This window comes from Trachymyrmex cornetzi, unplaced genomic scaffold (assembly GCF_001594075.2).
Source record: "Trachymyrmex cornetzi isolate Tcor2-1 unplaced genomic scaffold, Tcor1.1 scaffold153, whole genome shotgun sequence".
Lineage (NCBI taxonomy): Eukaryota > Metazoa > Arthropoda > Insecta > Hymenoptera > Formicidae > Trachymyrmex > Trachymyrmex cornetzi.
Genome location: NW_017296124.1, coordinates 33,827 through 46,570, shown reverse-complemented (window position 1 = coordinate 46,570; position 12,744 = coordinate 33,827). Strand labels below are relative to the sequence as shown.

General features: G+C 33.8%; 1 protein-coding gene across 1 annotated transcript; it reads left to right on the top strand.

Annotated features, from left to right (window-relative positions):
• The first annotated feature begins 3,727 nt into the window (after positions 1-3,727).
• On the top strand, positions 3,728-11,358 carry LOC108758172 (RCC1 and BTB domain-containing protein 1). The gene is made up of 10 exons (XM_018502980.1): positions 3,728-3,795; positions 6,879-7,041; positions 7,919-8,059; positions 8,135-8,366; positions 8,471-8,598; positions 8,676-8,939; positions 10,314-10,438; positions 10,513-10,610; positions 10,693-10,823; positions 11,230-11,358. Exons 1-10 carry the CDS (start codon positions 3,728-3,730, stop codon positions 11,356-11,358), a joined length of 1,479 nt encoding a protein of 492 aa, XP_018358482.1.
• Positions 11,359-12,744: the final 1,386 nt, after the last annotated feature.

Below are 12,744 nucleotides of genomic sequence, written 5' to 3'. Positions count from 1 at the left end.
ACCCCGGATCTACAATAGGTGTTTTAAGTTTTAAGCCGTAAGAAATTGACCAATTACAGTCGAATCCGAGAAGAATAAACGACTGTGATTCGCCCATTTCTTATGGCTTAAGGCTTAAAACTCTATTGTAGATCCGGACTTATGGTCTCTTTATATTAAGGCGTCGTCTACAATACACGGAGTAAGAAGTAGACTAATCACAGTCAAATGTGAGAAGAATAATCGACTGTGATTGGTCAATTTCTTACTCTTACTTCTTACTCCGTGTATTGTAGACGGGCCTTAAGAGTCTCTAGTTTTAGCAAAATCACAACAAAGAAAGAGGAAAATGTTGTGTCTCTTTCTAACCTTCATAGTTCTCGTGTGAGTCGTGATCCCGTAAAGGCCCGTCTACAATACATGGAGTAAGAAGTAAGAGTAAGAAATTGACCAATCACAGTCGATTATTCTTCTCACATTCGACTGTGATTGGTCAATTTCTTACTCTTACTTCTTACTCCGTGTATTGTAGACGGGCCTTAAGATACGTCTTTCTATAGTACGACTTTTAGAACATTATTGAAAATTATTGCAAAATAGTTGGGTGTAGAGTCTTATTTTGCAATAATTCTGCAGCCAAAGGCTACATAATGAGAATATTTCCGCGTGATGTTGAACATTGTGCATTACCCCGGATCTACAATAGGTGTTTTCAGCCTTAAACCGTAAGAAACTGACCAATTACAGTCGAATCCGAGAAGAATAAGCGACTGTGATTCGCCCATTTCTTATGGCTTAAGGCTTAAAATCCTATTGTAGATCCGGGGTTATGGGCGACAAATGTTGGAAAAAATGTGCGTTCGGGGAGATGCTATTAATGCTATTTCTGTCATTCTATGCTTGTTTTGGTTGGAAAAATTGATTTTTCACAAAATAGATTAGTTTGCAAACGATTTTTAGCGTATCGATACACACATCGCCCATTCGGGAGGATCCCGTTTGCCTACAGTTCTGATTGTACACACCACTCATATCAACTGGTGCCTAGTAATTTTTCACTGTTTTGCCAATGAGATTATTTTATTTTTAAATTGGTCAATCAGCGATACATGTGTGCGATATGCGATGTGTGCAATCGGAGCCCTCCCGCCCATCCTACAATGGCTGTGGTCCGATTCATGCTGACAACGCTCATGAGCATTGTTTGTCTTCGTTTAACATTTAACAAACAACAAGGATGAAATGATTTTTAAGCGTTGTGAGCGTGAATTGGACCGCGGTCAATATTGACATTCGAATATTGGCGGGAATTGCTGAAAAATGACGGACCAATCAAAATTGGCTGTTCCTCATGTCGCAACTCTGATTAGAGGGTCTCTCGACATCCGGAGAGCACCCAAATGGGAATTCGAATGCAACCTAAACCCGTAATCACAGGTTCTCGACTCTGGGGGCTCCGCACAATAAAAGAAACAGGGAACAAAGAATAAGAATTTCAACCTATCAGAAACTGTGTATTCCACAATACATTCTGATAGGTTGAAATTCTTATTCTCTATTCTCTGTTCCCTCTGTTCCTTTTATTGTGCAGAGCCCCTGATTCCCGACTCCAAATCGGTCGAATAGAGTGATTTCTATTCTCTAGTCGACAATCAGAGTCGGCTGTTGCCTTTCTGTGATTGGTAGAATGATAGTCGGGAGTCCGAGTCAGTAGTCAAGTTAGAGTCGGGAGTCTGTAGTGTGATTACGGCTTAAGATGACTCCCCACTCTCCAGTTGATCACAAATTCACAACCAAAGACATAAAGAATGGACTGCGCGATCCGTATCTTAGGGTGCGGTCCACTTGGCGCTACAAATGCTTCGAATCGTTTGAAGCGTTGTTTTAACCGGTCCACATGGCGCTTCAAATGTGTCCCAATAGCACGTATGACGTCATTAATACATCACAGGTTTCCACTTCCACCTTATTTTCAATTGCTTCCAATGCTACTGCTTGGAGAGGGGTGGCACCCAGTTGGACACGGCTCAATTGGACACGAGCCACTCACAGCGCTTGAGACTACAAAGCTCCTAAGTACCGGTCGCTGTGATTGGTGGTGTCCAATTGAGCCGTGGTCAATCGGGATCACCCCCTTGGAGAGGTAGTTTAACTGAAGCGTTTAGTTTGAATATACAAAGCGCGGGAAAGCATAATAATAATCGAACGAAAGTATATTTGTAAAGCTGATTGAAATTTACATATTATTATATCGTGGCATCGTGCTACATATATTACTACAAATAGTGCTGGTATATTGTGTATATTATATTATTAAAAATAAAAATTGTATAAACTATGCCGATTATAAGGTTACATGAAGGAGATACCGGAATGATTCATAATCTAGAAGTTTCCGAAGAGGATGCTATTATCTTCATCATAAATATAAGTAAGCGATTCTAAAAAAAACTTCGCACGTTAGCATAACTTTCATTTTATTCGTAATTGCAAAATACGTACTAACGCTTCAAAACGCTTCAAAAATTGGTCCATTTGCATACTGTTGGCAGCATTAGTAGTGCTAATGGACCGTTCTATAGAAGCATATAAAAATGAAAACGTTTGAAGCGTTTGTAGCGCCAAGTGGGCCGTACCCTTAGCCCGGATCCTCATACGGGCAACAGCGCTTTGACACAGAGCGCTAATTGGTGAAAAGCCGGTTGTGGGGGTAAAATTTACCCGCATCACCCGTTTTTCACCAATCAGCGTTCGGTGTCAAAGCGCTGTTGCCTGTATGAGGATCCGGGCTTAGTAGTGTATCAAATGTGGTCGACAATAATGAGAGAGAGAGATCGTGGGAGACGGCCAATCTTCTTCTCATTCTCTCTCTCATTACGCCATTGAATGGAAAGAGATAGAAATGGCCGTCTGCCACGGTCCCTCTCTCTCATCAAATCTCATCCCTGGTAGCAAGCTACGTCATTTTGACGTCATTTTGACGTCAGCTTGCTACCAGGGTATCGACGATTTTGACACACGGATCGCGCAGTCCATTCTCTCTATGTCCTTGATTACAACAGTGGTCGGTGATCCACGATGATCGCACTTGTTTTCACTAATTTCACTGGTTTCCACCATGGTATGCTCGATCGGTGCTCTTGCGCATGGTAACGCCCACCAACCAATGAGTATTGGCACCTTGCCTACGTCATGACGTCATCATTACGCGGCAAATTCAAATGATTAAAAATGAAGTAAACCATGGTAGCGTCAATTCATTAAGATAAGCGAAAGGATTTTAAGAGAATGATGAGTAATAAGTATAAATTTGTGTAATTATTTTTGTAATATTTCGGTAATTATTTTTGCATCCTTTCACTGCACAAACACTCATTGTAGCCAGACGGAACGGCTCCAAGCCGTCATAGCAGCCTTATTTCAGCCGGCCGAAGTGCTTCGAACGTAACCGAGATTGCACGAATGTGACGTAGGCAAGGTGATGTGCAGAGGCCTCCTAAATTCGTCCATCGAGCATACCCTTGTATTTGTATCATTGTTTCCACTTGGTTCTCATCACTCGCCTGGGTAAGAGCTAAGAGCTATAGTGGAGCTATAGTCAGTAGTGTGCATGAAATAAAATCGTGAATTGCTTCTTTATTTTTTTCAAAATATCTACATAGTTTCGTGGTGTATTACAATATTGTTTGATACATAATATAATTTAGCGTTGTTATTATTGGACCGTGTACATTCTATAATTATTGTTATGGCGAGTGGGTCATCAGCGAAAAAAAACGAGGTGTTGTGCAGAGATGATCTAGGCTATCAAAAATGGTAAAATTTCATCTTTTCTTTTCCCCAGCCTTTTCTCTATTCCTTGATAAAAATGAAAATCCGAGCGTATAAGTCGAATGTGATGGAAGAGTAATAGAGGCGTATAAACGAAGTTTCTAGAAGATGAAAATTGAAACAACTCCGGACCTCTTTTACATTCCGTTGTTTCAATTTTCGCCTTCTAGAAGCTTCGTTTCTATTATTCTCCCATTACATTCGACTTACGTTCCGATATTTATTTTCACCAGGGTTTTTTCTCATTTTTAAGCAACACGTGTTTCTGCCGGACAAATTGGAAGTATATAATTGTGACCGCGTGTTGAATTCGGGAATAGGAATGCCCGTATTCGGAGCTTTATCGATAAGAATTAAAGTCGTTGTCGTATTTATAATTGTAATAAATTATTTTTTCGAACACAAATTCTATCTTTCTTTGCATTTTACGAGTAAGAAAAACGGAACGATACTTGTATTTACATGTATCGCGCTAAATGGAAGGCATCCGCATAGCAAATAATCCTACAAAATTCTTCGATTCGATTTAAAAAAATGATCGATTATAGAATAATTCCTACAGCACAAAGTTGCACAAAAGTTGCAGCAATATTTGCTACAAATTCTATACTGTATGGGAAGTAATTCGATTCAATTCTTATTGTCGGCGTTTCACGAAAATTCTATGAACGCTTCTCGAAAATTCCTTTTGTGCACGTGTATAAGTCGATCGATACTTTTTCTACTTTTAAGCGCTCGGCTTTTGTTTTTGTTTTTTGCGAAGATGATATTGACTGCTTTTCACAGTTGACGCAAACAATCCTTGACATTTAACGGCTGCGTTCGGCAGACTCAACAGTTTTGCAACCGTTTTGTGATTCTTCGCTGAGATAGGACTATTCCTTTAAATCTAAAAGTATAATCCAATCAACGCGACGAATCATAAAACTGTTGCAAAACTGCTGAGTCTGCTGAACGCAGCCAATGATAATAAAACAGTTAAAGATAGAACGATACTTGTGTTGACTGAAAACAAAAGCAGCATTTTATAACAATCCGCATTAGACCGGAATCAGACTATGCATTGAAGATTGAGATTAAAGATTAAAGATTGAAATTTCACCAATGAGGACGAAGAAATTTTGGTTCCTTTTGTTCTGATTGGTCAAACTTCAATCTTTCAATCTTCAATCTCATTCTTCAATGCATAGCAACGCTGATTATGACTATAGCCCACTTGATTGGCCAAATATTTCGAAGCATTTTTTGATTGGTCAATTTTTTGAATTTTTTGTTCAACGCTCCTTTATTCACGACATAGTGGGAGTAACTTCGCCAGTTTTTATTCACTCCGTGAAAAAGATAGAGGCGATAGCGAACAGCTTTTTAAAGCTGCTTTGCGTAACGATCGAATGGGGATAAAACGCCAGTTTTTACTCGCTGCGTGAAATTGTGCCTTAAAAGTTTTACAGCTTGTAGATTGAAAATAAGCGTGAGATGGGAGATTCAGATTATAGAACGAACAATACTGTCAATTTGTGGAATTAAGAGATTCGTTCACGTTGCTTGAAATCCTCAAAAATGTACTTAAAACGGGATAAACATACATTCGGGAGTTGAAAAAAAGAGAGAACGAAGATGCTAAATGCAAAAAGTGCAAGCAACGCGAACACAGACCTAAGATTTAAAGTATAGAAGAAAACATTTCTCCTAAAATGAAATTACATGCTTTGCAAGGACTTACTTTTTTCCTCTTTTACGCATTCGAAAATCCTTTTCCAAGCTCAAAGTATGCACATTAATATGTGTTATTCGTGTCTGTGAGGTGGAATTTATTCCGAGAACGACAAAAAATTTCGAAATTGAAATTTTAAGAAAAATTTTTTGTCGTTCTCGACATAAACTCTACCTCATATATATATATATATATAGACACGTATTAATGCGTATACTTTAAGAATATTATTAAGAATTATTAAATGCTCACTTTAATGTTGAGCGCTTACAGTTTTCTCCACTGAACGCGTATTAAATAAATTTGCAACTTTTTAGGTAAAATAGGATTCTGACAATTGTTGCTTTTCACGCAAGATGAATAAATTATTTTACTGATTATTTACTATTTTTTTTACTATTATACTTGATATACATAGAGGAAAAGCCCCCCTGTTATGAGATACCGAGTTCATTTTGGATAAATGCTAGAAGTCTATAGGCAGAATTAAAAAAAATAATTGGTCATTTTGAAGGGAATTTAATAAGCTTTAAGATAACGTTACATAAAATTTAATTCAAATTCCATTTTTTTTTAAATTAAAGAGATATAAAAAGTGAGCAAATTGCAAAGTCAAAAAATTGTGCTTCTAATATAAGATGCCCTGAGAAATCGATAGTAAAACGCAAAGTATATCAGTATTACAATTAGAAAACTTTATTTAATATTTCTAAACTACAAACAAACGCAGCCAGCGTGTACGAAAAATGAGCATGCGATAGATTATACCCAGAACTCGTTTTCAAGTAGTTGGAATCAAGCATCGCAGATATAAACACTCGACGTTCATTCCGGTTGTCTTTTTTTATTATTGTACAATAACATTTATACTTTAGCAACGATTTTCACTATAACATAGGAGCATGGGTTATTTTATATATTAGGAATATCCTGGGTATCTCATATTACGATTTCCACGCTTTATGGTTTTACGATCATCAAATCTAATTTCTGTAATTGAACAATTCAACATATCCCGTATTTTTCTATTAGTACGACCCTACTCTATCACTACATGAAGAATTTATTTTGCCAAATATTTATTTATTAAATAATAAACAAGGTTTAAATGCTCATCTCAATGAAACTCGAAGACATCCAAATTCTAAAATCTTGTTTTACAATGACTAAAACGGGCATGACTAATAATGAATTTTCTACTAAATAGTTTTCAATTCAAGAGCAATAAATTCATGGTGGAACCAATAGATAACGTTTATTTGTTTAACAGAAACGCCGCTATCTCATATTAGGCGCCTATCTCATAATAGAGGGCTTTCCTCTATATATAATATTGTATTATTTTTTATTAAAGGCTCGCGGAGCGTTCGTGCAGCAAATATTCACACTTACTGAAGAAAGGTGAAATAATTCATACTGAACACCCAGAAAAAGTGGATTACATGTTCGAGAAAAAAATAAAGATGTTACTTGTTGACTGTGATCTTGCTATTATTTTGTTAACAGAGGATGGAGAAGTATATTTCAGAATTAATATCTCTAAAGGAAAAATTTCGCTAAAATTATTTCACGTTTTGAAATACTTTTTAGCAAGTTGGATTTCAGCATGTTAGAAAAATTTCATTTTAATTTAGCTGATTTTTAGCTGAAAAATTAATTTTCAGGAAAAATTTCAAAAAAATTTCAACAAAAAATTCAGAGAAATTTTAATTCAATTTCAGCGATTTTTTAGTATGTTGGCTGAAAAATTTACTTTCAGTGAAATTTTAGCAAATTTTCATTAATTTCATTGAAATGTCAATTTCATTCAAAACGTGAAATAATTTCAGTGAAATTTTTTCACCAAGAATACTAAAAATGTTTAACACGTAATTATATATAATAATATATTACTGATTTTTCATTAAATTTAATGCTCTTAATATTTAAAAGTCATATTTATGGACATACATAGCATATGTAGAAAAATTATTTTTATTTCTTAATAATTAATAGAACACATTTGGAAATGAAAAAAAAATTGCTTTAGGATTCAAATGAATTTTATTTTCGTAAAAATGTTTCGATATTTAATAGTAGAGATTTGACATATTTGTACATTCTCTACAGTTACTTTAGTAATCTCATAAAAAACGGATTTGATGCATTTTATATATAATTTATAATATGTTGTGATATTTTTTTTGTAAAATTACATTTTGTGTAATTTTCATACATAAATGTAAGAAGAAATTATAATTGTTACCAACGTATCTAATAATTTTAGAATTTTTGCAGATATTTAGGAAGATTAGTATGAATATATAATAGTGCATCAGTTTATCTTTTATGATATTTTACGTATAAAATGTATGAATTATAAAAATTAATAAATATCAATCTTATTTTTGAAAGGTGTATCACTGGTACGACGTTACATGGACTGACCTTAATTTAGAATATTATTCTCAAATAGTTGATTTAAGATATTCACGTATTGTACAAAGTGCAGTTGGTGGCAACCAAACTTTTATCGTTTTAACTGATGATCAAAAGGTAAGCTAACGACCGAACTATTACGATAATAATATTTAATTTTAGGTATTAAAAGTTGTTTAATCTATTTTCAAGGTGTTCTATTTCCAAACCTATTACTTTGATAATATAAGCCGGATGAAACAGATGCATTTTCAGAAAAAGGTCGAGTCTGTTTGTTGTGGTGACAGTTTCTTCATAGTGCTTACTGAAGACAATAAGATATACACCTGGGGAAGAAATCATCATGGTCAATTAGGTGTTTCTACGTGCAAGGACGAATTCATAAGCAATCTACTTGAAATTAAAAAGATAGGCATTCGCATAAGTAATTTTTTTATTTTGAAAGTCCATTTCTAAAGATGATTTATGAAGGAAATGAAGGATTTGTATACACTGTTGACTAATCTATATTTGATGTTGACATTTTAGCAAAAATAGCCTGTGGCTATACACATGTACTCGCGTTATCTACAGAAGGAAATATTTTCGTCTGGGGTGGAAACTCTTTTGGACAATTGGGTTGTAATTCTAGAAATGACCTCCATAATCCTCAAATGGTAAATGATTTGTTATAATTATTGTAAGAATAGAAATGTAAAACAGAAAATAAAGTAAAAAATTTGGGAATTAACAGATTACGATAACGGTTAAACAAATGAAAATATTGGATATTGCTGCCATGAAAAATGTGAGTTGTGCCATAAGCGAAGAAAAACTTATTTACGTGTGGGGCAACTGTTTCGATCAACAAATTCAGATACCTTTTTCCTGTGAATACACGACTCTATTTGACATATGTAACGCGATGTCTGCCAGACCGCCAACTACTGTGAAAGACTTTAGACAAACCGAGAAGCATATATTACTGCAAGATATCGCAAAGGCGTTTAATGATCCTGTAAGTTTTGTTCTGTGTATCAGTCTATTCTTCTTAATGGATTTCCGACTGTTAGGCTTACAGTATGACTTACTTTTAAATTCTTACATGTAATTGATTCAGACCGGTAAGCTTTCGAAATTCTTGGACTTATAAATGATATATGATATGTAGAAGCCGCAGGCAAGTCGTTTATAAAAATTCTTTACTTGCTTCCTTGCATTAAAATAAATTACTGTGGCGCTCAATTCTGTTTTTTGCTTTGTGTAGATTTTTAAGCATGCTTAAAAAAATGTGTATACAGGATGTATCTGAAATAACGTCCACTAATCATACAGTGCTATTTCTAACAAAAAACTGAGTCGAAAAGTCTTCTACCATTTTGCAATTTTCGCAATATTATTTTTTAATTACCCAATGAGCAAAATATCTAACATCGACGTATAAAAGTTTAAGATATCTTCAAAAGTTCTTTAAGAAACATCTTCAAAATATTTCACAAAGAATACTAAAAAACATCTTAAGGCCCCTGAGTAGTCGCGGCGGCCATGTTGGAATCATGACGTCAGAAGCGAGGAATGACACGTTAATTTATGCACGATGCCATTTGTAAATAAAGACAATTTGGATGAACGAAATGACGAGATCGCTTTAAAGTACTTGTAAAAATCGATGAAAACTGTTCTTTCCTCCCTTGATAGTCAGTAAATGGTCGTAAAAGACCCGTAAAGTGAGCCTATATTCTGGCAGAAACACACGGTTTAACAGCTGTTAAAACGAGTTATAGCCCTTCTACAATAAGCCGCAAGTCAGAAGTTCTAAGCGATCTTAAATCATAATCGGTGAAGTTGGCCAATAGCCAACTTGAACGACTTGGTTAAGACTGGTTAAGACTTTCGACGTTACTGACTTGCGGCTTATTGTAGAAGGCCTATCACACACATACAAGCACGAGCCCATGTACATGTGCTCACTTTCGCTGCGCCGAGAGCATATATGTACATGGGGTCGTACTTGTGTGTGTTGCTACCGATTTCGCCACATTTCGCCAGGCCGTCGATTGATTTTAAATCACACGTTGACTACTTAGGAGACTTAAAATTATCTTGTATATCGATTTTATCCATTTATTCGGCTAACCTTTAAAAATTAATATCTCATTAACTATTGCGAAAATTGCAAAATGGTAGAGGAATTGTTGACTCAGTTTTTTATTAGGAATAGCACTGTATGATTAGTGGACATTATTTCAGATATACCCTGTATATATAACGCATATATGTTATAATGCATATATGCATATAATGTTATATGATATTCATTATCTCAAGTCTTTTTGTTATACAAGATATTATCTATTTATCTTTAACAAATTTATTTCTTTGCTTCTAACAGGATTTGAGCGATCTTGTGATAAAAATCGGACAGCAATCTATTTATGTCAACAAAAATATCCTACAGTTTCGTACTTCACATTTCAAAAAGATAGACCAATTTATAAGCTCTGAAGATGGTCAAGAGTAAGTATTTATATAAAAGCACATGTTATTAAAAATGTTTTATATTTGATTTTTTATGTATGATTTCCTTATAGTGTCATCAGGCTTAATGGATTTTCCTATGCCATGTATAATAGCTATTTCAAATATTTATATACTGGCATAATTGATGTATATCTGGAAGAGAGATTTAGTGAGTTCGAGTTTAACTAGAGATCGTACAGTCACTCCATTATTATTGCTTACAATTCGTAACTAAAAGCATTTCGTTACAGATCTCCTGACATTAGCTGATTCATTGAACGATAATAAGTTCAAAGAAAGTTGCTATAGGGCGATAAAGAAAGACATAATAGATAAAACTGTATTTTTTATTTACAATGTGGCGCAAAAGTATAGCAACGAGGTATGTAACTAGCAAACTCACTTTTTTTTAGTAATAAATTTCGTTTTAACAACTGATTTCTGTCTTCTAAAAGAAAGTATCACAATTTATAATAAAATTGTATTGATATATTAATCAATTATAGAATATTTTTCTTATTTCTATTACAGTAAAAATATTTTTCCAAATTTGTTTTATGTCATATAGAGGGGGGAGTGGCAAGATCGCAATTGTCTTCGAATGATTTATTAGATATGCAACTTTTCTCTGTTAAGCTCCGGCGAATTTTAGTATTGCACTTAATACTAAAATTCATGAACTGCAAAAAAGTTATTTTTGTTGTGCATACTTATTTATTTACTTATTATACGTATTAATTTATTATTATATGTATTTATTTATTGTACATATTCCACATAATTTGCAGACAGTAGAGAAGTTTTGTTTTGAGTATTTCCAACAACATAAAAGCCATGTGATGGAGACGTTGAATTTTTTGGAATTAAATGAAGATATAAGAAATATTTTTATGACTCTACCGAACAAATCTGAATGAAGAACTTAATCGTTACTAGTAAGACGTAGTGTTATATATTTTTTTAAATGCATTAGTATTGGTATAATTTAATCTTTTATTTTTTTTAAATTTAAGTATTGATGTAATTTTCATTTAGTAAGATAAAAAAAATTCTATGTAAAAAATGGAAAATTTTTTATAATATTCTAGAATAGCAAATTTTTTAGAATATTATATATATAATAGAACATTTTTTAGAATAATAGAAAAATAATAGAAATAAGACTGATCACTTCTGAGGCTGTTTGAATTTTGTATTATTGCATCTATGATTGTAACAAATACACCTAAAAACAATTTTTAAATTGCGAATTTTAATTAAAACTTTTTTATTAAAAAACGTGATTAATCGTTTTTCAATAAAAAATTTTGATTAAAATTCGCAATTTAAATAACATTGTTTTTAGATGTATTTGTTATAATCATATTATATATATATATATATATATATATGCACGATAAGACAGAATTCGTAGATAAGGCAACAGGAGTCAACCTCCAGTTATCAAAATTAACAAGAATTTATTACATCAATAACATTATACAACCTCGTACGTTTCGACTCCTGTTTGAGTCATCTTCAGCAATACAACTCTGATAAGCACATCAATAAATTAATCGCAGTCAAAACTTTATATTCTCTATTTCCATTGTATGCGATTACTGGAATATTCGTGAGGCCATGAGCACGTTGTCCATCACAGTTACTAGGCTGAGTAGCGATAAAAGACTCGGTCTCACGAAATCAAACATGTCGCAACAAAAATTGATATAACGTAATAGAGAAAAGCAAAAACATCGCAATTTTTCAATTTTAAATTTCTCGATTAAAATTGGAACATATCTACATCACGACTAAACAGTATAAACGCTGATGTAGATATGTTCCAATTTTAAGTGAGACTGAGTCTTTCATCGCCAGCACTCAGCCTAGTAACTGTGATGGACAACGTGCTCATGGCCTCACGAATATTCCATAATCGCATACAATGGAAATAGAGAATATAAGGTTTGGCTGCGATTAATTTATTGATGTACTCATCAGAGTTGTATTGCTGAAGATGACTCAAACAGGAGTCGAAACGTACGAGGTTGTATAATATTATTGATGTAATAAACTCTCGTTAATTTTGATAACTAGAGGTTGACTCCTATTGCCTTATCTACGAATTCTGTTTTATCGTTTGATTTAAGGAGTCTATTACCCATATTCATAGTCAGGCCTTATATTTAAGGCCTTAAATATAAGGCCTGACTATGAATATGGACATATAACTTATTTAATTAGTTATTATTGGGTATGGGAATAAGTTTCCGCCCATTGTAGAAAGATGTCGTTAGAAGCATTGTTTGGGTGTTTGATAG

What these genes read in the sequence shown, in the direction of transcription:
- LOC108758172 (XM_018502980.1), top strand. Translation starts at nt 3,728, where the DNA reads ATGGCGAGTGGGTCATCAGCGAAAAAAAACGAGGTGTTGTGCAGAGAT. An exon ending in AAAGATAGGCATTCGCATAA is followed by an intron (nt 8,367 to 8,470) that starts GTAATTTTTTTA and finishes TTGACATTTTAG; the next exon opens with CAAAAATAGCCTGTGGCTAT. An exon ending in AGCTCTGAAGATGGTCAAGA is followed by an intron (nt 10,439 to 10,512) that starts GTAAGTATTTAT and finishes ATTTCCTTATAG; the next exon opens with TGTCATCAGGCTTAATGGAT.